General features: G+C 59.2%; 1 protein-coding gene and 1 non-coding gene across 3 annotated transcripts in view; one reads left to right on the top strand and one right to left on the bottom strand.

The window, feature by feature from the left end:
* The first annotated feature begins 305 nt into the window (after nt 1-305).
* Nucleotides 306-2,820, top strand: LOC127493681 (uncharacterized). The gene is made up of 3 exons (XR_011390830.2): nt 306-427; nt 1,559-1,727; nt 2,551-2,820. It is a non-coding gene; the product is annotated as an uncharacterized LOC127493681 (transcript).
* Nucleotides 2,821-3,958: 1,138 nt separating this feature from the next.
* The window catches only part of CRYBG2 (crystallin beta-gamma domain containing 2), a 29,033-nt gene continuing 10,335 nt past the window's right edge, over nt 3,959-22,656 (bottom strand). Inside the window, exons 4-22 of one of the 2 annotated variants that reach the window (XR_016211212.1) lie at nt 19,658-22,268; nt 19,263-19,310; nt 19,067-19,179; nt 18,782-18,911; nt 16,678-16,817; nt 15,490-15,616; nt 15,202-15,237; nt 14,789-14,925; nt 14,502-14,628; nt 14,107-14,246; nt 13,879-14,005; nt 13,679-13,711; nt 13,444-13,556; nt 9,045-9,174; nt 7,822-7,965; nt 7,406-7,529; nt 5,616-5,774; nt 4,206-4,365; nt 3,959-4,120 (exon numbers count right to left, since the gene is read on the bottom strand). Coding sequence is in view for 1 of the 2 variants with exons in the window: in XM_017346564.4 (XP_017202053.4) it covers nt 4,032-4,120; nt 4,206-4,365; nt 5,616-5,774; nt 7,406-7,529; nt 7,826-7,965; nt 9,045-9,174; nt 13,444-13,556; nt 13,679-13,711; nt 13,879-14,005; nt 14,107-14,246; nt 14,502-14,628; nt 14,789-14,925; nt 15,202-15,237; nt 15,490-15,616; nt 16,678-16,817; nt 18,782-18,911; nt 19,067-19,179; nt 19,263-19,310; nt 19,658-22,268 (4,684 nt within the window). In the remaining variant the exon portion in view is untranslated. The remainder of the gene's footprint in view (nt 4,121-4,205; nt 4,366-5,615; nt 5,775-7,405; nt 7,530-7,821; nt 7,966-9,044; nt 9,175-13,443; nt 13,557-13,678; nt 13,712-13,878; nt 14,006-14,106; nt 14,247-14,501; nt 14,629-14,788; nt 14,926-15,201; nt 15,238-15,489; nt 15,617-16,677; nt 16,818-18,781; nt 18,912-19,066; nt 19,180-19,262; nt 19,311-19,657; nt 22,269-22,656) is intronic. The other variant, XM_017346564.4, reaches the window with a different exon arrangement.

The raw sequence follows: 22,656 nt of genomic DNA, 5'->3' as shown, positions 1-22,656 counted from the left end.
CAGCCCCGCCCCTAGCCCAGGCCCCGTTCACTGCTCTGTGGCCGCCCGCTTGTCCCTGTGCCTATGGGAGCTCCCCTCCCACCTGTCCTACATTCACACAAGCAACTCATCTGCTGGTTTCTTTACCCGAACCACAAAACACCAGGTCTTGAGAAATTTCAGAAAGGATCTGTTTCCATCTTCTCCTTTGAAAGCAGGAACTGGCCCAGCTAACCCCCGTCCTCCTGACACCAGTGGTGTGGGTATGAAGGCCACGTGCCTGGAGAGCGCAGGGGCAGGCAAGCAAGGGGGGCTTCCTTGGGGGAGGGGCAGCGAGCGGGCTCCAGGAAGTGCGCCAAGGGTCCAGGACTGAGCTCAGGGACTCCTCCCCCACCAACCCTGGGCCACCGGGAAGCTGCTGCTGCTGCAGGCCGGGGAGCAGACACAGGTGAGCGCCTTTGGGGCCCGCGTCTCCTTTGGACCGGTCACTTAGACACATTTTCAGAGAGGGCAGTGGGAGTCGCTGCCAGGGAGACTCCGGCCAGGGGTTCTGACACAGGCTCTCTCCTGGGCTTTGGCTCAGTTTATCGCACACGTGCAGGTAGGCCGTCTGTGAGCCAGCTGCTTTCTGGACTGGCATCTTAAGACCAGTAAGTCAGTTCAACAGTTTTAGCTTTTTTTTTTTTAATTACTTATTTATTTGAAAGAAAGAGACAGGGAAAGGCCTTCCATCCTCTGCTCACTCCCAAATGGCTGCAACAGCGAGGGCTGGGCCAGGCTGAAGCCAGGAGCCTGGAACTCATCCGGGTCTCCCACATGAATAATGGGGACCCAAGTACTCGGGTCATCCTCCGCTGCTTTCCTAGGTGCACAAGCAGGGAGCTGGATCCCAAGTGGAGCAGCCAGGACTTGAACCTGCACACATGTGGGATGCTTGCATCACAGGTGGTGGCCCAACCTGCTGCATCTCAGTGTCAGCGCCTTGGTTTTGTTTTAAATTTCTCTCTCTTGCTGCTTTCCCTGGACTCCGCCTATTTCCTGCCCGACTAGTCCAGTGCACCATTGTTCTCAGAGAAAACTATCACCGCTTCCTCAATCTAAATATGCCCAAGCTTCTGGTCAAAGCCTGGGGGGCCATCTGCACCCTCATCCTGAAAACTACATCAAACCCAACCTTACTTTCAGCTCCGATCCCCTGCCACCATCTTCTTTAAAAATACACCAAAAAACCCAAAGCCACAAACTATTTCTATAAGGTTTACTATGCTTTGGTTCTTTTTAAAAGGGCGATTATTGCCCTCAACTCCCCAGAGTTCTTTTGCTAGAGACTCAGACAGGTGCGGTTTCTGGCTAAAGGCTCAGGTTGGTAAGTGAACAAACCAAGATCCAATGCCCGGGCTGCAGGATTTCCCAGCCCAAGGCCTGATCTCTCGCCCCACAGCTGCCCCCTGGCCAGTGCTGGGGGACGTGGCTCCCTCCCTTTCCAGAAGTCATCTGCCCAGGGCCTTGGGCCTGGTGGCTGATAGGAAGGAAGCAACGTCCTTTTCCGCCCCTAAGCCCTCCTTCCTTCCCTACCCAGCCCCGCCCCGCCAGTCCTGCCTCCTGGTTCAAAAGCAGCCAAGCCCAAAGGCGAGTGCAGAAGCCCTGAGCGCATCTCTGAAAGCTGCTGCCACCAGGACCACCGAGACCCCGCCATGATGAATGGCTTCCTTCTCCTCCTCACCGTCAGCCTCCTCGTTATGGCTCAGGTAAGAGCTGCTCCCCCTGAGCCCCTGGCACCATGGCCAGGACTGCCCAGCATGGCAGGGTGGGAACGCAGCTCCTGGGACCCAGCCTTCTGCAGGGAGCCGAGGCTGCGGGCACCCCACAGGGGAGTCTGGCCTCAGGAGGCCTGGCGGCCCAGCCCTCCTGCCCTTCCGGCTGTGGCGAGCTCCCTGGAGGGCTGCCGCTGGCCAGCAGCCTGTGTCCACCTGGGGAACACTCACAGGTGCCGGGGAACGATGGCGAATGAAGAGGCTTGGGAAGGCAGCGGCCTGCGGGAGGGATGGCGGGTGGCGTCGACCCGCAGGGAGCCGGGGAAGTGGCCCCTTTGGGAGGGCACCAGGAAATGTTCCAGTGGCACCTGCCCTGGCTCAGCGCGTGGCTGGGGCCCCCTCCCCGGCCCCCTGCACAGAAGCCTGCAGCTTCAAAGAAAGCAGCTGTGTGGCTCCTCGGGCGCCCCGGGGGGCTAGTCTACCCAGGAGCAGCCGTGGCTTGATCTGGCCTGCTGGGTGCCTGTTCACCCAGCCCGTCCCATGTGACCCCCACCCGGGTCATTCAGAAGAGGAGGAAACTGAGGCTCAGCTCCTTGCAGGGCCATGAAGTTCAAGGGCCAGGGCTCCCCCGGCTACCTCGGTGCTGGAGGAGCTGGTGGCCTGGGAGAGATGAAAGGCCTCTCCCCTCTGCATCCCTGCCAGGGTCAGAAGGAGCAGCGACCCCAGGGGCCTGAGGCGGGGTCCGCGGAGGGTAGGGAAGGGGCCGGGAGATTCAAGCGCCCCCTCCCCTGAACTGTCCCTGCTGCTTCTCTTGCAGATCCAAACCGGAGTCTTGGGAAACCAGAACATAACCCATACCTCCCACCCAATCAGCCGCGCAGGCGCAGGCGCAGGTGCAGTGGGCGGCTGTTTCCTTCTCTTCCTGACCAACGCTCTCCTCCACCTCTTCTACTTCAGCTGAGGGACCACCTGCCCCAGCCTGGCAGGCGGAGAATCCCGCCCCTCAATCTGAGAGCTCCAGCGTGTGGAAATGGGGGTGGCGCCGGCACTCCACAGCCAAGGTCAATAAAGCTATCTTGTACGTGAACCTCCTGCAGTGTGGTCCCTGGACATCACTGGGCCCCAAGAGCCAGGGATGCAGCAGCACCAGGGAGCCCCAGCCCTATGCAGCCTCACCCCAAAGTCCCATGCAGGAGCGGGTAGGAACCAGCCATCCTCACCACCCCTGTAGGATTCTTTTGCTTCACCTGCCCCTGATGGCCCCAGGGCCCACCACCCTGAACATGCCCTCCCCCCAAGAGAGCCCCGTACCCTGGTATGCGGGTGTCCTCAGAATGACAGATTCAGGGAAGTCCCCAGTACCAAACCTGTCCATACCGCAGCCTTGGGGGGTCCCCGGAAACCAGCTCTCTGCCCACTGTGGGGTGGAGAGGGATCCAACCCACCCATGCACCAGGAAGGCAGGAAGCACAAGGAGCTGCCCTCCATGCCTTGAGGGGTCAGTGTGGGAGCCAGAAGCAAACCCTAAGGCAGCCCCCACGGACCCTTCCCACCCCTGTCTCCTCCTGGAGGACCCCAGCCAGCGAGCTGAGAAGGAGCTGCTTGGTGAGGGTCCGGGCCCTGCGGGAGCTCCTCCACCCCTAGTCCTGCCCCCTCTCAGCCGGCTCTGGGCCCAGACCCCCTGACGATTCTTCCCTGAATAACTGAGGACAGACCTCTAGGCTTGGAGACCAGGTGGGGGAAGTAGGGAGGAGCTCTGGGGCCACGCCTTGCAGGGTGAGGGGTGCAGCTCCCTCTTGTCCACCTGCTGTGCCCCCACTGAGCTGCTAAGCCTGCACCCCTGGACTTGTCTCTTCCCGGGTCACCCCCAGCCTGGCCGGGAACATCACAGCTGCCCTGTCATTGATTCTATCACCCTGGCCGTGGGAACCCTCCACTGGACTGCGAGCTCCCAAGGGCGGGGCCCAGCACACCTGGTTCCTAATTGTGTCTCCACACCCCAGCACAGGGGCTCAGTACATAGCCTTCCCGGAACCACATCAGGCACCACACCCGCCACCGGGCTGGTCCCAGCGCTCCCTCTGGTGGCAGAGAGAAGTCTTACACCTGAGCCTCAACCCAGCAGAAAAGGAAGCAGCAGGACTGGGGCGGAGGGGGACCAAATGAACACATGGCTGCCCTGGCCCCCAAATATCAAGGTGCATGGTGACAAGGACACCTGGCAGCATATTACAAAATAGCTTATGTTCCAACAAAAGTTCTATAAAAACATTTCATCCCAGCAGAAACCCCCGGGCTTCAGAGCACATGCACCGTCCAGATCTGCGAGGCCCTGTCCTTGGCTGGCTCCCACAGCACCACGTGGTCCCGGTCGTAACCCCGGCCACCTGCAGGGAGATAAAGAGATGCTTAGAGAGAGCTGGGGGACACAAAGGCCCTCAGCCCCTCCCCGCCATGCACAGCCCAGGTTACCTTTCACATCCAGGATCCGGCCCTCAAACATCTGGCTGCAGATGTGGCCCAAGTCATTGATGCTCCAGGTCTGGCGTGGTAGGCGGCTCTCAGCCCAGAGCACCACCTTGGAGCCGGGGCTGGGAGGCCCGATCACCTGCAGGCTCATGGTGGGGGCCACCTGTGGTCCAGGAGGTCATTAGGCACTGTTCCTCCCCACAGGGGCTCTGCCATGCCCAAGACACCCAGGAACTGAGCTTCAGCTTCCTTGGGAATGGGGATTCCCCAGTGATGGCTTTTGTGAGGGCTCAAAATGAGAAAACAGGGGCCGGCAATGTGGCATAGTAGGTTAAGCATCTGCCTGCGGCACTGACATCCCATATGGGCGCTTGTTCAAGTCCCAGCTGCTCCACTTCCAATCCAGCTCTCTGCTATGGCCAGGGAAAGCAGTAGAAGATGGCCCAAGTGCTTGGGCCCCTGCACCCACGTGGGAGACCTGGAAGAAGCTCCTGGCTTCTGGCTTTGGATCAGCTCAGCTCCAGCCATTGTGGCCATTTGGGGAGTGAACCGGCGGATGGAGGACCTCTCTCTCTCTGCCTCTCAAATAAATAAATAAATCTTTAAAAAAAGGAAAGTGAGAAAACCTAAAAGGGAGAGGTAAATATTAGCTCCTCTAGGAAGTCTTTCATTATTAACCCCGGAAGCACAAGCTTCAGCATCAGGCAAACGTCCATGTGTCTATAGGCTGTTTGACCTTCAGCAGACTTGACCTCCTGTGCTCTGAGTTCCTCGCCTGCAGAGCGGGGAGGCTGACGGGACCCCCCCGTGGCGCTGTCTGAGGATTACAGGAGGCATGTTCCCACCTCGGGGCCTTTGCACGTGCTGTTCCCCTGCCTGGCAGGCTCTTCCCTCGGCCCTCAGCCGTCACATCTCAGGGAGGGCTCCCCTTGCAGTCACCTGATCCCTCTTGCTTCTGCTTTTCTCTTCTCTCTCCTCTATTGCACTTCTCATCCTCTAACACGCTAAGATAGTCTACTTATTTGTTTCTGCCTTTCTCTGTCTCTGCCACCAAGTTCAGGAGGGCAGAAGTCCATGCTGGCTTCTCACTGCTGTATTCCCGGCACCTGGAAGAAGGCCTGGCACGTAGTGGGTGCTCGGGAAGTGTCTACGGAGTGAATCCATCATTATCTGACCAGTTCTGCCATCAGACACCCAAGCTGGGAGGTCCCTCAGAGGCACCTCGTTGGACACTTGCTGTGTAGACTGAGGCTGGGGGGCGGGTAGGCTTGCCCAGGGGTACAGCCTGCAGGCTCCCCTGCCCGGGGCCCTGGCGTCGGCACTCAGCTCTGCTCTTTACTGAGTGGGGCTTGCCAAGGTGGGCTGGCGAGCACTAGGGTGCGGGGGTCCCGGTCCCACACCCTACATCAGTACCTGGTTCTTCAGCAGCCCATCCTCGTAGTACCAGACGCAGCTGCCTCCAGCTCGGGGATCGGAGACCACCACGCGGCCCGCCTTCATGTCCTCCACGTGGTCTGGCACCGCCAGGACCCCCTCCAGTGCCGCGTTCCAGAGGCGGAAGTAAACCCGGCGCTGGCAGTGGGGAGAGGCTGAGAGTCAGGGGTCTCCATCACGGACGCCCCCTCCACCCTCACCAAGCTCCCACACCCTCCTTCCTGCCCCCAAACTTCCCTTGCCCTGCTCCTCAATCAGCCCTTTTTGAACACACATCCCGAAGCCACACGCAGAGCATACACACACACACACACACGCACACGGTTCTGTATCCAGAGAGGCAGCCACAGCGCACAGCGGGCACAGCACGCAAGACACCAACACACACACATGCGTAGCCATTCAAACTCATACGTCCTCACCAACACACAGATCCACACAATCGGCCACAGGGAGGACACAGCTGTGCACACGGTCACCAGGCAGAACGTGTGCACACAGCCCCAGCCAGGCCCCAGGGCTGCAGACACTGGACCTGGCTCAGTTGGGAGTCTCGGATGGAGGGGCCAGTAGCAACAGTGACAGTCGCAGCTGAGGTTTGCCGAGCGCCTGCCACTCGAGCCCCGTTGCTAGGGTTCCGCACACAAGACGCATCCCCAGGCCTCCGACAGACCCGGGGCCCACAGACTCCTCGTTTTAAAGGTGAGGTCCATGGAGGAACAGGACTTGCCCAAAGTTGCAGGGCAAATCCTCGTCCGCTTCTTTGGGCCTTCGTTTCTCCATCTGAGTGGGAGATCATCTCCACAACTCTTCATGTGAGAGTCTAGAATAAAGGACTGAACAGGTGCTCTCGTACAGAGGCACACACAATCTCAACGGTGTCACGGACACAGGCGTGAGCAGCCCTGAATACCGAACACGCACGTGCACACACACACGTGTGAGGTCACCTCCGGAGCACACGGGACGCCACAGGGACAGAAAGCCCTCAGACAGGCATGTGTGTGCACGCACACGCACACACACACACACAGAGCCCACGCTGTGCTGCTACACCAGGCACGGGTGCAGGCAGATCAGCCATGTTCCAGACACATGGGCTGCATGTACCAACATGGTGCCTCTCACAGCGAGCTGCGCCCAGCACTGTGGAGAGGCAGACGACGTGATTTTCAGTCCTAATTAGACAGCCCTATCCTTGAAAGGCCATGGGTGCTATACTTATTATACCGTCGATTATAAGTCAGACATGCCCAGGACACTCATGATTTCTATGGATAGGACTCCCAGGACAAGAATCAAGTAAACAAAAGTGAGTTGGTTTACAGAAAAATATAAAATAGACAATGATTCAAGAGGAACGCCTAGGGGCTGGCACTGTGGTCCAGTGCGCTAAGCCACAGGTTATGACGCCAGTATCCCATACGAGTGCTGGTTCGAGCCCCAGCTGCTCTGCTTCTGCTCCAGCTCCCTGCTAATGTGCCTGGGAAAGCCCGTGTGGGGGAGACCCAGAAGGAGCTCCGTGCTCCTGGTTCTGCCCGGCCCAGCCCTGGCTGTTGGAACCATTGAGGAATGAACCAGCAGATGGATGATCTCTCTCTCTTTCTCCCCACCCCCTCTCTAGCACTCTGCCTTTCAAATAAATAAATAACTCCTTTTTTTTTTTAAAGGACCAACTATGTTGCAAAGATCGTGACAAAAGAACAGACTGCTGAGCGTGGGGAACACACAGCCACACCTGGACACGCCCACCTTGGTGTGCTACCCACCTGCTTGATGGGGTAGAGTGAGCCCACCCTCTGGGTGCCGCTGTAGGTCAGCCAGTTGGTGATCTCGCAGCTGCCCACCAGCCACTGGCGGCCCCGGAAGTCGCTGTGCTCACACAGTACCCAGCTGGGCCCGGCAGGTGCCAGAGACAGAGAGAGATGACAGACACCAAGTCAAAACCACCCACCTCCTCTTCTCCCGCCCCGGGGGTCAGGGCCCCACTGGGGAGAGGGAGCCTGGGAAGTAGATTTGGGGCTTGCAGGGCAAAGTGGGGTCCTGAGAGGTCCACCCGGCAGTGAGCCCCTCTCTCTTTTCAGGCTTGGAGGGGAGGCTCCCTCCTGGGGGAGAAGGGAGGGGCCAGAGGCCCTGGATCTCCCGCCCACCCACTCGCCCCGCCCCGGGCCGCCCCACGACGCACTCACACGCCCCCCTGGACGCGCACGGACAGCACGTGGTTGTTGAAGCCCTCGGCTTGCAGGCTCCGCACCTCCCGGGTGAGCTCCATCTCTTTGCCCTCGAAGCACTCCAGCCCGTACAGGAACACGGAGGGCTCTGAAAAGTGCTGGGGCCGGGCGTGGAGAACGGGTAAGGCCCAGGCAGCCCCGGCCGCAGACGCCCGGACTCCCGGGTCTGCGCTTCAGGCCCCGCTCTGCCCTGAGCCCAGATTCGGGGACTTCCTGTGAGCCAGACCCGGCCCCGTTTCCCCTCAAACCTCCTGTCTGCTAAACGGGGGCCATGCCACGTCGCCCCCTGTCCATCCTCAGGCTAACAGCAGCCTGGGAACCCCAGCGGCGGCCACCAGAGCGGTCCTTACCACACCAGACTGTGCGCCAGCGCCGCCCTGATCCCAGTACCACTCAAGCACCCCAGACAGCTGGTGCTGTTGTAGCCCCACTTAACAGAGGGACTGAGGCAGGAGCACTTGCTGGGCCCCCGACCCAGGCCTGTGTGCAGAGCCAGCGTGCGGCCGCCCCGGCTGGACTCCCGAGCTGGGCTGCATGGAGAGCCTGGCGCGGCCTCTTCCCAGCTGTGGACTGCTCAGTGTCCACATCTGGAAAAGGGAGCTCATAAGGGCGACCCCTGGCAGGGCTGTGGCGGAGCCCCTGACCGCTGCCTGCCGTGTGCCCCTCGCTCAGCACCTGTGGGCCGCTCTCATCAGGCACCCAGCCTGGCAGCCACCCAGTGCTACAGGCCTGGCCCTGAACAGGCCTGCATCACCTCTGTCCGTGTTTTCCCTGGTCCAGGATGTCACTCACTATTCGCTCTGGGTCTCTGCCGGGCCCCGCCCACCTGTGCTGCTTCGGAGTGGGTTCTGGGTTGTTCCCACCTGCTGTCATTCGGCAGGGCTGGCGTCTCCCCACGCCTACCCCCGAGGGTCAATGCCTCCTGGCCGGGCACCACTTCTGCCTTGAGCTCTACGTCCGCATGACCATGGGCTCCTGGGAGGCAGCCTGGGTCAGGGCCTATCTCTGCAGCTGCCCCACAAATATCTGGGAAATGCTACTGGCTTTGAAGGCCCTGAGCTACAGGTATCTGGGCCGATTCTGAAAAGACTGGATCCAACCCACCAACCCAGTAGGCGTCAGGGCAGGGGCGCCGTCGGGACCCCCAGGGCTGCCTGGAAGTGGGGGAGCTACTCACCAGGGGCACCTTCCGGAGGGAGCCCAGCACCGTGGATGTCAGGCAGCCCATGGCCGTGAGAGTGGGGAACTCACCCTCGGAGAGAACGTGCTGCTCCCCCTGGAAGTCCTCCTCACCAAACAGGATCCAGCTGGGGAAGAAAGAGCGGGGCTGTTTCCTGAGCCTCCTCTGTGGTTGGCGTGCCCAGGTGCCCCCCAGATCCAGAGGAGTGGACCACACCAGGGGAGGTCAAGGGCAAACAGGGATCACTGTGAGCAGCCAGCACTACCCAGCAGCGCCCCCTGGTGCCGGTTCTAGTCCCGGCTGCTCCTCTTCCGTTCTGGCTCTCTGCTATGGCCTGGGAGAGCAGTGGAAGATGACCCAGATGCTTGGGCCCCTGCACCCGCATGGGAGACCCAGAAGAAGCTCCTGGCTTTGGATCGGCCCAGCTCCGGACCTTGTGGCCATTTGGGGAGTGAACCAGTGGATGGAAGACCTTTCTCCCTGTCTCTCCCTCTCAATGTCTATAGCTCTCTCAAATAAATAAATAAAATCTTAAAAAAAAGAGAATTAAATAAAAATGAAGCACATTCCTAGGATTTGAAAACAAATTAAACAAATGAATTTAATTGTATTTCTGGTTGGTGACATAATCATCACAATAAGGATTACTTAAATGTCTTTAAGCCATAATATTTGGAACTATGCATTCCCATATAATGAGAAAGAATGTTCTGAGGGCAAAATGAACCACAAAGAACCCTCAGACAGCTGTCAGTGGTTTCTACTGTTAGCAACAGTACTGATATTTTAATTTTAATAACATGTAGGTTTTGTAAAACAGCACTTTCGCTGAATACCACTTCCCACAAAAAGAAACCAGGATTCCTTGGGAAATGGCTGATTCCAGATTCAGGGCAAGAAATGTATAAAATGACCCTGGATTGTACTAGGGAAACAAGGAAGCTATCACAACTATGGTGTTCATTTCAAAAGGACTCAGACACATCTGAGGAGTTCCCGTCGGCCAAAGATGGCACAATTCAAACAGCAAAAGAATTGGCTGGTGCCGTGGCTCACTAGGTTAATCCTCCACCTTGTGGCGCCGGCACACCGGGTTCTAGTCCCGGTCGGGGCACTGGATTCTGTCCCAGTTGCCCCTCTTCCAGGCCAGCCCTCTGCTGTGGCCAGGGAGTGCAGTGGAGGATAGCCCAAGTACTTGGGCCCTGCACCCCATGGGAGACCAGGAGAAGCACCTGGCTCCTGCCTTCAGATCAGCGCGGTGTGCCGGCCACAGCGCGCTGGCTGCGGCGGCCATTGGAGGGTGAACCAACGGCAAAAGGAAGACCTTTCTCTCTGTCTCTCTCTCTCTCACTGTCCACTCTGCCTGTAAAAAAAAAAAAAAAAAAAGAATAGTCAGGCAATGGACCCGAGCACATCCAGTCCAGGAGAACAGCTGGGTTCACAGTGACGGGTGAAACAACCTTCATGGGGCAGCCTTGGAGATTGCTGGGGCATCAATTCACAAAGCATTCTAGAAATTGGTAGAGAGAAAGGCTTGACCACTAATCTTCGGGAAAGGGGTGAACTGCCGTTTCTATGTGAGTACCTTCAAGTAGACAAAGAGTTGAAAGGTAAAGTTTTCCCTTACAGTCTGGCTAATACATGAAGAAGGAATAAAAAGCATTAGAAAACCAGGGCTGGGCACTGGGTCCAGCAGTTAGGATGCCAGCTGGGACGCTGCTGTCTCTAACGGGAGTGCCTGGGCTCAAGTCCCAGCTCCACTCCTAATGCCGGCTTCCTGCTGATGCAGACCCTGGGAGGCAGCAGGCGAGGGCTCAGGTAGGCGAGTTCCTCCCACTCGGGTCCCAGCTCCCCGCTCCCCACTCTCAGCTTCAGCCTGCCTCAGCCCCAGTTGTTGTGGGCATCTGGGGAGTGAACCAACGGATGGCAACTTTCTGTATGCCTCTCTGCCTCTCAAATAATAAACTAAATAAAAACTTAAAACTTACTTTAAAAATTGGAAAATCAGGGGCCGGCGCTGTGGCACGGCGGGTTAACACCCTGGCCTGAAGCGCCAGCATCCCATATTGGCACCGGTTCTAGTTCTGGCTGCTCCTCTTCTGATTCAGCTCTCTGCTATGGCCTGGGAGAGCAGTGGCAGATGGCCCAAGTCCTTGGGCTCCTGCACCCATGTGGGAGACCTGTAAGAAGCCCCTGGCTCCTGGCTTCGGAACGGCACAGCTCCAGCCGTTGCGGCCATCTGGGGAGTGAACCAGCAGATGGAAGACCTCTCTCTCTGTCTCTGCTTCTCTCTGTAACTCTGTCTTTCAAATAAATAAAATAAATCTTTTTAAAAAATTGGAAAATCACCCCATAACCTCTATTTTTTATTTTTTATTTTTATTTTTTGACAGGCAGAGTGGATACTGAGAGGAAGAGAAAGGTCTTCCTTTTTGCCGCTGGTTCACCCTCCAATGGCCGCCGCGGCCGGCGCGCTGTGGCCGGTGCACCGCGCTGATCCGATGGCAGGAGCCAGGTATTTATCCTGGTCTCCCATGGGGTGCAGGGCCCAAGCACTTGGGCCATCCTCCACTGCACTCCCTGGCCACAGCAGAGAGCTGGCCTGGAAGAGGGGCAACCGGGACAGAATCCGGCGCCCCGACCGGGACTAGAACCCGGTGTGCCGGCGCCACAAGGTGGAGGATTAGCCTAGTGAGCCGCGGTGCCGGCTTCCATAACCTCTAAAGAAATGTCATGGGCCTAGGCAGTTATCGTCAGTGGATGCAAAGATCATTAGGTGAAGGAGAAATGGGAACTTTGCAAGGTAGGGATCTGAAGGGAGGGAAAGGAGGCCAAGCGGACCTGTGCTGGCTCCTGTGGTGCTATGGGAAGTAAACAGCACCACCCACATGGTCTTCTTGCCAGAAAACTGTAGCAGAACACTCTGGACCTGTTCAAGCCTCTACCCGTCACTACGGTTTATAAGAAATACAGGGGACAGTGAAATAAATTCAAAGATGCCATGGAAAGTAATCAACTAAATATAACAGGTGGGAAACTCACAGGGAAGATTATTCTAGTTCTTCAAACAAGCAAAGGGCATGAAACTAAAAGGAGGGAAGACTTCTACAGAGCAGAGCCGGATCTACCACATGGAATGTATGGATCTTAGTTAAGTCCCAAGAAAAACTAATTAAACAGCGGCATGTTTGAGAACATGGTATGGGTGGTATTAGCAAACTCACTATTTTTTATTATCTATGACAATGATTTGTGGCTATGTGGGGAAAAGTGCTGTTTTACAATATTGAAGTGTGCCCCCATGAAAGGTTGTTAGAGATTTAAATGAATTCCCTTAAAAAATAAAAAAGCAGAGGGATAGATCAATCAAAATTAGGGCGGGTGGGGGCAGTGCTGTGGCATAGCAGGTAAAGCTGCTGCCCGCAGTGTCGGCATCTCATATGGACACCGGTTCGAGACCCAGCTGCTCTACTTCCAATCCAGCTCTCTGCTATGGCCTGGGATAGCAGTAGAAGATGCACCAAATCCTTGGGCCCCTGCACCCATGTGGGAGACCCAGAAGATGCTCCTGGCTCCTGGCTTCGGATCAGCGCAGCTCTGGCTGTTGCGTCCAGTTGGGGAGTGAACCAGCAGATCCAAAATATCTCTCTCTCTCTGCCTCTCCATCTCTCTGTGTGCAACTCTGACTTTCAAATAAACAAATCTTAAAAAAAAAAAAAAAAAACTGCTCATGGTTTTAAAAGCTTTTCCACCAAAATAAACTTAATTTTTAAGCTATATTTTTCCACAAACTTTTTGAAATACCTTCATCTTATTCCACCTACAGCTTACATTCCCCATTAGAACGGTATTTTATTTTGTTTGCTTTAAAATTGAGTGACTCAAGACAGATAAGCTAGGGGCCAGCGCTGCGGCATAGTGGTTAAAGCTGCAGTCTGCAATGCCAGCATCCCATATGGGCGCCGGTCTGAGACCAGGCTGCTCCACTTCCAATCCAGCTTTCTGCTATGGCCTGGAAGAGCAGTGGAAGATGGCCCAAGTCCTTGGGCCCCCGCACCTGCGTGGGAGACCCGGAGGAAGCTCCTGGCTCCGGGCTTCGGATTGGCTCAGCTCTGGCTGTTGCAGCCAATTGGCAAGTGAACCAGCAGATGGAAAATCTCTCTCTCTCTCTCTCTCTGCCTCTCCTCTCTGTGTGTAATTGTTTCAAATAAATAAATAAATAATTTTTTTTTTTTTTAAGAGCAGCTCATTTCAAGGAAGCTGAAGGAAGGAAATCATCTCAAATAAAGACCTCCTCCTGCATCCCGGGCCCCAGGCTGTCAAGTCCAGGGCAGGCGCGTACCTGACCTCGCACCTGTGCACACGCCGCGCCCTCTACCCCCGGCCACGTCCTCACCTGCCGCCGAGGACACGGCAGGACTGCGGCTGGAAGGAGGCAGGCAGACAGGCCTGGTCCTCCTCGAAGGAGATGTGGTCGCCCAGGAAGCCGGGGCCGGAGAAGAGCTGGATCTGGAGGCACAGGGCGGGAGAGAGACGAGTGAAGCTGGGGACCAGGTGGGAGAGATGAGAGGCTCCGAACCGAGGGCCAGCGCGGGCGCCCCCGCCGGCTCCCCGCGCAGCCGCCTCCTTACCTTGGAGACAAAGTGCAGGTCGTGCTCTCCGACCTGGAGGGAGGGAGCAAAGTTTAGAGACGTCTGGGCTGGGCCAGCTGCTGTCCAGCTGCAGCGCTACTCCCGCCGCCCTCCCGGGAGGCCCCGCCCCCGGACTCCAAGCCCCGCCCCCTCTAGGGACCCCCCGGACCTCAAGCCCCGCCCCAGCGGTCGGCACACACCTGCAGCACCGGCTGCAGCGAGGCGAGGGCGCTGTTGCCCGCGCCCCAGTCGTCGCAGTTGCGGTACACGCCCTTCTCCAGCACGTACTGCTCCCCAGAAAAGCCCACCGCCTCATAGGCCACCCACCTGCACAGAGGGTAGCGGGTCAGCGGGGGCGGGGGCGGCGCTCCTGGAGCCGCCTCCGGCCCGGGCAGACCCTCCCCGCTCCGGGAGCCCGGGTCACTCACACGCCACTGAGCACGTGGATGGCCTGGGTGCGGGGGCCGTGTTGCACTAGCTCCACGTCCGGCCACGCCGCGCTCACCTCCACGCCGTGCCCCTCGAAGTCCATGGCCTCAAACAGCACCACGGCCGGGTCCCCGAAGTCCTGGGCCCCAGGAAAAGTCAGGTGTCTCCCCGAGCACCCGCAGCACGGGGATGCAACCCACGCGGGGAACTGGGAGTGAGGGGGCTGGTGTAGCCTGGGGGAGGGTGGGGGGGCAGGCCAGACCTCAGGGAACACTTCCTGCGAGAACAAACTGTAGCTCTGGGAAGGGCTACAAATTATCCCCTCCAGGAATTATACTAAGGGAGGTGTGGCCATGGCCAGAGGCAGAGGGATGGCCCAGTTGCCCTTGCTTACTGTTCGGATCACCCGCAGCGAGGTCAGCAGCTCGTCATAGCCTCCCCAGTGTGACCAGTCTGCGTATTCCCCCTCCTCCAGCAGGTACTGGTGTCCCCGGAAGCCCTCTTTCTCATAGCCCACCCAGCTGGAGGAAGAAGGAGGTGGATGGACAAGACTCAGGGGCAGGAAGCCCACAGAAGGGTCAGACAGCTGCCCCCACCCCGAGCAGCCCAGGGGACTTCCCACCCCTCCGGGTAAGGTCCAGTGGGGGTGACAAGGTAGCAGGAGGTGTCCTGAGTCCTCACCAGCCTCCAAGAATGCGCAGGGACCCCACAGAGGCCAGCTGGGGGCTCTGGCTGTCCTCTGGCTGCTGGAGGTCGTAGATATCTCTGCTCACTTCCCAGCTCCGGCCCTGAAAACCCGGAGCCTCGTACACCACAGCCTGCGGGAAGTGGGCATCGTGTTGGTGGGCACGCACAGCCAGCCCAGGGGCGGGTCTGCTCGGTATCGGCCCAGAGCACAAGGAACCACAAGGAGCCCCGTCCCCTTATCCAGCTCCCGTCCCTGGCCTCTGACCTGCTCCACGCACAGCAAGTGCCAATCCCAGACCCAGTTTCTGAACTCCCCCTCCTCTGGTCTTGCAGTCCAGGCCAGGATAGCCCCACCCCCACCCTACCCCCAACCTCGCACTCATTGACCCTGAAGCCCAGATTCTTACCCTTGGTTCTCCTGGCTTCTCCACGCTTGGGCAGCCCTGTTGGGGAGACAGAGGTGAGACACCAGCCCAAAGCGGGGGAAGACAGATGGGGCTGGGGACCTGGGATCTTCTTGATCCTGAGACTCCTAAAAATGGCTAAGCCCGTGTCCTCTTTCCCTCACCTCCACCCCTCCCTCTCCTCCAATCCCCACTCCCAGTCATTCCCCTCCTCTCCTTCCCACAGACTACAGGAACACGCCTGCTGCTTGGGACCAGAGGTAGGGCCTGTGGCTGTGCCCGGCTGTTTACCAATCTCACGGGCTTCAGGGAGCCCACACTGGGGTCCGATGCACCCCAGGCCTCCACGGTGGGGTACTCGCCAGGCTCCAGGATGTAGGGGGTATCTTCAAAGAATGGTTTGGGGTACAGCAGCCACCTGGAGGGAGGCAGAGAGGCCACTGCATCCTGGACCCCAACAGACACTGCTTAGAGGGTGAGAAGTTAGGTTGACAGGGGAGGATGAGGTTTTGGGGGGAGGTCCCCATCGTGGGTGGGGAGGACCCTGGAGGAGTTTCTTACAGTAAATATCTCTTACAGTAGCCATCCCATCCATCTCCTTCCTCTTGTCTGCCCTTTCTGATTTCACACACAGCTGGAGGATCTTTCTAACACATATCTGCTTAAAAAAAAAAAATCCCAGGGGACAGGCACCGTGGTGCAGCAGGTCGCACTGCCACTTGGGACACTTGTATTCCCTATCAGAGTGCTTAAGTTCGAGTCCCACCTCTACTTCTGTTGCAACTTCATGTTAATGCACACCCTGGGAGGCAGCAGGTGATGGCTCAAGTACTTGGGTCCCTGCTACCCACATGGGAGACCTGGATGGAGTTTCTGGCTCCTGGTTTCAGCCTGGAGCTGGCTATATCAGGCATTTGGGGAGCGAACCAGTGGATGGCAGATCTCTCTCTGTCTCCGTTGTTCTGCCTTAACTTAGTCACATACACACATAAAACCCAGTTAAGCCACACGGAGACCTGTGATCCGGCCCCTTCCACCTGGGTCTCCCACCTTCCCATTTCCTGCATACACCAGCTCGACTAACCTTTTAAAGTTGAGCTCCCTCCCCTCACATGCTGTTCCCTCCCCTTTTCCCCGTCATTAAATAAACAGATATTAAGGAGCATCCAGCATGCGTCAGGCCCTGCCTTGAGCTTCAGGGATGCGATCGCAGGCAGAGACTCGCCTGCCACCCTGGAGCTTAGATTCCTGGCCCACTCCTCCCAGCAGAGAGGCCTCCACCTCCAGGAAGTCAGCTTTGGCTCCTCTGCCTGTTCCCCCTTCCTGGAACCCTGGCTTGCTGTTGTCTGTTTACCTGCCTGACCCCACAGGTACACTGAGCACGCTTGAAGGTGGGGAGTGCGTCCCGGCACCTCTGTGTCCCCAGCGCCCAGCACAGCGAATGTGAAATGAAGGGGTCCCGGGGTGGTCCAGACTCACAGTCCGGCAGAGACAATGGCAGATGCCACCTGCAGGGGCTTCTCCAGGTCCTGGGGGTCCTTCAAGGCCTCCACCAACTTCATGCTTTCCCCCTTGAAGCCCTCCTCGGGGAAGAGGCTGATCTCTGGGGTGCGGTAATCCTGGGGAAGCAGGGGGCAGAAATGAAGTCTAAACCAGCCCCACCCCTGCTCCCCAAGTCTGTCCAGCCAGGGCACCGGGAGGCTTCTGGGAAAACCTCTGTGGCTGTCTCCCCAGAAACCAGGAGGGGGACTGAGTATTCTCTGCACGCTCAGCCTGACGAGCCTGAGACCACAGTCCTTGCTGGTCCCTTGCTGGACCATGCAGACCTGAGACCGTAGTTCCCAAGAGAACCTGCAAAGCGCCATGCTGGTCCCTTGCCTCTTGGCAGCCTGGTGGAGGTTTGGGCAAGGCAATAGCTACTTCCTGAGATCCACTTTTGACCCTTCCTTGAGGCACAGTTCCTGCCTCTGTCCAATCAGCAGGTCCGCTCTGCACTCTAGGGGTTCTGGGGCCTCACTGGGGCCATCTGCACTCATTCATCTGGTGTTTAGGAAGCTTTACGGAGTGCAAGGCACCCTGCCCAGGTTGTGTCCTGCGCCTCTCATGTTGGCCTCCAGACAGGTATTACTGTTCCACTCACAGACGAGGAAAATGAGGCTCGGTGACAACATGCCCAAGGTCACATGCTGGTGAGTGGCAGAGCTCAGAGCAGAGTGGGGAGGCTTAGTCCCCTGTTGTAATCCAGCATCTCCCACGTGCCTGTCACACAGTAGGTGCCCAATCAGCGCTGAGTCAATGAATTCAGGACCATCAGGCTTCAAAGCCTTTGTTTTTCTCTCATCTGTCATTACCTCCCACACAAAGATAAATTCATGGTGAGAAGTTCACAATAAACTGTCTGCAAGCATTTCTGAGTTTCTGAAAACGTCTGTTCCCTCCTCCTGGGCCACTGCCCTGGCTACGGCTCAGCTCTCGCCAGGAAGACTGTGCAGAGCAGTTCTGGGCTCAGTTTTCCGCCTTTTCATTAAAAACTGAAAACACGAGAGCAGGCATTGAACCTAGCGGTGAACACCCACATCCCGGTTCTGGCTCCTGACCCCAGCTTCCTGCCACTCAGACCCTGGGAGGCAGCGGTGATGGCTCCTGCCACCCACATGGGAGACCTGGATCGAGTTCTGGCTCCTGGCTTCAACCAGCCTCGGCTGTTGTAGGTATTTGGGACGCGAACCAGCAGATGGGAGTTTGGACTGTCCATCTTTCTCTCTTTGCTTCTCAAATAAATAGATAAACCAAAGGAAAAAACTCCAAAATAAGCAAAAACCCTTAAATGTCTCATAGGCCCCTCCTTCTGGATCCCCCTAGAGACCGAGATGGTTTGTTGCCCTGGATTTCAGTAGCTTGTGAATTTATCGCTGGTTTTCTGCTTGACAAATAGGAAATGGCAATGTTGACTTTGCACACCAGATGCCCCTCCCTCAGAGGTGCCCCTGGGCTGGCCGTCACCGACCTCCCTTGCCTCCCAGTGCTGTGCCCTCCTGGCAGCCAGCAGATGCTTGTAAACCCCCGATCTGGTTATATGGCTTTCTGCTTCGAACCAGCCCCTACCTGAGCTGACTGTACATCCTGCAGGGCAGAGAGCAGGGCCCCGCCCACCCAGCACCTGGCACGGTGCCTGGCATGCACTAGGCATTCCCAAGCATCTGGGAACAAATGAGCGGACAGCCACTCGTGACACCTGGGGCCTGCCTGTGGGCTGGGCGACCCCACGCCCACACCCACTCCCACGCAGTCTCCGCTGCTGTGCCCGGTCCTGCTCCAGCCGCAGCGCCTGCTTCTCCAGGCTGCTTTTCTAAGTGGGAGCGTGACCTCTGCCTGGCCCTGCCTCCTGCCACAGACGGCACACTCCCCAGAGTCCCTTCCTTCCCCAGTAGGCTCCAAGGTCAAGTTCATAAAAAGTACCCCCACACTCCGGCCCTGCCCCTCACAATCTCTCCCTGCAATGCCAACTCGAGGGCATGTTCCTGCTCGGGGTCGGGACCCAACGTGGCTGGGGCACCCCAGGGCCCTGCTCCAGCCCACTCACCCGGACAACCCTCCTTAGGGAGCCAATGCCATGGGTGCTCCAGGCTGGCTCCGGGGCCCTGAGCTCCACATCACCTTCAGGCAGGACCAGCTTCCGGCCCCGGAACTCTGGCTCTTCGTACAGCACCCAGCTGTGGGCACAGAAACCCCAGGGTCACAGGTGGGAAGGAGGTTGTAGCCAGGGTCTCTGGGTAGCTGGCGGGGTTTCTGCCAGGCTGGCCTGGCTGTTCCTCACTCCCCTCGGCACAGCCAGCACACCTCCCCGCCCCCGTCACGCCACACTCACCAGCCTCGCACTACCCTTATGGAGGCCACGGGGGCCCAGCCCGAAGCATCCGCCACGTCTTCCCAGACCTCCCTGCGGTTGCCCTGGCAGCCGGGCTCAGAGAAGAGGATGACCTGAGAAGGCACAGCCGGGGTCCTCAGACCCCACCCCCAGGCCCCGCCCCCTGCCACCCGGCCCACTTGCCCCCTGCCTCTACCTTCCCAGGCCGGGTGTTCAGCTTGCCCTGGCTCTTCAGTGCTGGGCTCTGGAATGAGGGAATCATAAGAAGCTTTATGGGGTCGCCTCCTCACTGCCCCCCACAACCTGCCATTCCAGGGATCCCACCCCCTCCCTGTTGGCCTCCTCTGATAGGAACCTGGGTGTCTAGGAGCCCCCACCCAGCTTCCGGGCATCAGGGCCACCATGCCCCTTGGCACCCACACTACACACCTCTGGTGACGCGGATGGGGAGACTGGGGCCCACACAGCCTTGCAGAGGCCAACTGACCCAGACCTCCGAGCAACCCTCCGGCCTCCAGAGCCTGTGACCCCCTCACACCTCCCGAGCTGGAGCCCACGGCGCCTCCCTCGCCCACACGAGGCCTCACTCACCCACCCCTCCGGCTGCCGGGCACGTGTGGTCTTCCCTGCCGAGGGGCTCTCACTGCACAGCAGAGGCAGCTGCCCCGGCACCTTTCTGACGCCTGGCGCCCCATGGGGTGGCAGAGCGGATAGCTTTGTGCCCAGTGGTTCCAGCTTCGGGGTCTCCTTGGTGGCAGGCACCAGACTGCCAAAGATAAGGCTGCCTCCGAGCCGGGAAGTGCGCCTGCTGCCGGCCTGAGCGTCCGGCCCCAGCTCCGGCTGGGGGCCCTTGGCACCTGCTACGTGCTTCTTCATCATCTCCAGCGGCGAGCAAGAGCCCTGGCTGGGCCTGGCAGGGCGCGGGTCCCAGGAGGGGCCGGGCTTGGCTTTCTCCTGCCTGCGCTGGAGCTTCTCGTCGTCACTCAGGTAGGGGTTCTCTGGTTCCTCCTCCTCCTCTACCTCCTCCTTTCCCACTTCCTTCTCCTGCTCCTTCTCTTCCAGGCCAGGCACCTCCTGGGGGCTGGGACCCAGCACCCAGGGCCCAGGCTGGTCCTCCTCGATGGCAGGGAGTGTGGCATACATGGCCAGGTAGGAGGCGCGGGGGGCTCGTGGCAGCCGGTGAGTGCGGAGGATCTCGGGGGGCTCCATGCTCCGCAGGGTGTCCAGGAAAATCTCCAGGTCTGCGGCCAAGGCCAACTCATCCTCCTCCCTTGATGGCTCTGGGAGCGTCTTGCCCTCGGTGGAGTCGGGGACAAACTGGGACTCCACGCTAGCCTCTGCTACCGCTGGCATTGGACTGGGGGTACTTCCTGGGCCGGGGGCTACCTGGTCCGCTGAGGAGGATGGGGCAAGGGGACCGGCAGGGTCCTGGACAACCTCTGTCTCGGTGGGAAATGGGATAGCAGAAGCACCAGAGTCCTGAGCAACCTCTTTTTGGGTGGGAGACACGAGGGGGCTCCCTTCAGAGCCCAGGCAAGGCTTATCTTGTTGCGGGGGAGGGGGGGCCGGGGCAGCTGAGCCCTCTACAGTGGTCCCTTCTTTGGTGAGGGAGGGGGCGAGGCTGTCTGCAACACCCTGCACCCCCTCCGTTTGTGGGCTGGAGCTGCCTTCTGGGTCCCCGACAACCTTGCTTGGCTTGGGGGGTGGGGTGCCAGGAGCATCCTCCACTACCTCTTCCTGGTTGGGCGGTGGGCCAAGAGGAGCCCCAGGGCCCCGAGCTGCCTGCTCCTTTCGAGCGAGGGAGGAGATAGGGACCTGTGTGGCGTCCTGACCAAACTCACCCCGCGGGGACGATGGAGGAGAAAGATGTCCTGGGCTGGGCCCAGCCTTACTTCCTGCCGAGGATGGGGCAAGAGGTGGTCCAGGAACAATGACAACCTCGCTCTTCACTGTGGGTGGGACGGTGGCCATGAGGGCATCGCTGAACCCTTCCTTTTTGGCAGGGGGCAGAGCGTGGGGAGGGGGCTGGGCCCCGGGGGGAGTGGGCACCACAGGCTGCTCTGGAGGGTGGACCAGGCCCAAGGAGGGACTTTGCGTCTGGAGCCCAGAAGAGGAGGGGACTGGGGCGTGGCCAGGAGAAGTCTGCACAGGGAGCTGAGTGGGGCTGGAGGCTTCCTGCCCCCTGGGGAGCTCACAGGCCTTGGAATCCTGGGCTCTGGCCTGCTCTTGCCCTGGGAGGGCTGCAGGCACATCCTGGCTCTGAGATGCGGGAGCAGCCGCTGGGCTGCCTGCAGAGGCCAGGGCAGAGTTGTCCTGTGGCTCGGCCGCCCTGGTCTCAGGCAGCTGTCCCAGGGCTGCCCTCCCTATGCCACCCAGGCCCGGACTCCTTGGCACCATGGCTGTGGGTCTGGGGAGGCGACTGGCAGGTGGACTGCGCTCTGCAGGCACCAGGCTACTGAGCAGCTCCAGGGCCTGGCTGCGGCTGGGGCCGCCGTCTGCCGCAGGGCTCACCACCACCGCCCGGATCGCACGGGCCACGTTGCGGCCTCTTGGCAGAGCCTCGCTGGACAGCACCGGCCCCACGGTCACAGAGCTGCTCACCCGGCGGTCCACGTGCCCTCCCACCATGGTGGTGGTCCGTACTGTGCGTGTCACCCGCAGGTTCCGGAGCCCCACAGCTGGGTGGGGACTTGGCTCCCGGGGCCCAGGGAGGGGCACCAAGAACTCAGTCCTGGCTGTGGCCCCCATGCCCGGTGGCTCAGTTCTGGGAGCCGGGAGGCGGCCATCGCTCTGGTCCACAGCCTCCTTGGGCCGCCCCACCGGCCTTTTCTCCTTGGGGGGTGGTACATACTGCCTGGAAAAGATGGGCCCGTGGCTTTGGAAGTTCCTGGGGCCGGCTGCCTCCCGAGGGCCTTGCTCGGTCACGCTCTCTTCTTCCCGCGTAGCAAAGCCATTCACTTCCTCTCGACGGAGGCTGCACTCAAACATCTCCTCCGGGGAGGCTTCCTTCCCGGCCCCTGACACCAGGGACACCTTGTGGAAACGGTGTCTGACCTCTTCCGGGGCAGGGGGCCGCTGCCACCACGTCAGCGTGGCATTGACCACTTGGGTCTCGGCCCGGGCCGGGGACCCCCCTGCCTCCTCCATGTTGGGCCCCGGCCCCCTGTCCTGAGGCGTCCTTGCCCCACTGCCGTCCAGCTCCCTGCAGATGGTGCCAACAAGAAGAGAGAGGTCAGGGGGTGGTTTGGGGGTTCCCTGAAATGCACAATAAGTACTCCTGGGGCCGGTGCTGTGGCCTAGAAGGTTAAGTGTCCACCTGCAGTGCCGGCATCTCATATGGGCACCAGTTCATATCCCGGCTGCTCCAATTCTGATCCAGCTCCCTGCTAATGTTCCTGGGAAAGCAGCAGAAGATGGCCCAAGTGCTTGGGCCCCTGCATTCGTGTGGGAGACCTGGAGGAAGTTCCTGGCTTCTGGCTTCGGATGGGCCCAGCCCTAGCTGTTGAAGCCATTTGGGGAGTGAACCAGTGGATGGAAGATCTCGCTCTTGCTCCCTCCCTCCCTCTCTCTCTCTCTGTATCTCTGCCTTT

This window comes from Oryctolagus cuniculus, chromosome 7 (assembly GCF_051225735.1).
Source record: "Oryctolagus cuniculus isolate XC-2025 breed Fujian yellow rabbit chromosome 7, ASM5122573v1, whole genome shotgun sequence".
Taxonomy (NCBI): Eukaryota; Metazoa; Chordata; class Mammalia; order Lagomorpha; family Leporidae; genus Oryctolagus; species Oryctolagus cuniculus.
Note: the sequence above shows the minus strand (reverse complement) of the source record. Positions and strands in the feature narration are given on the sequence as shown.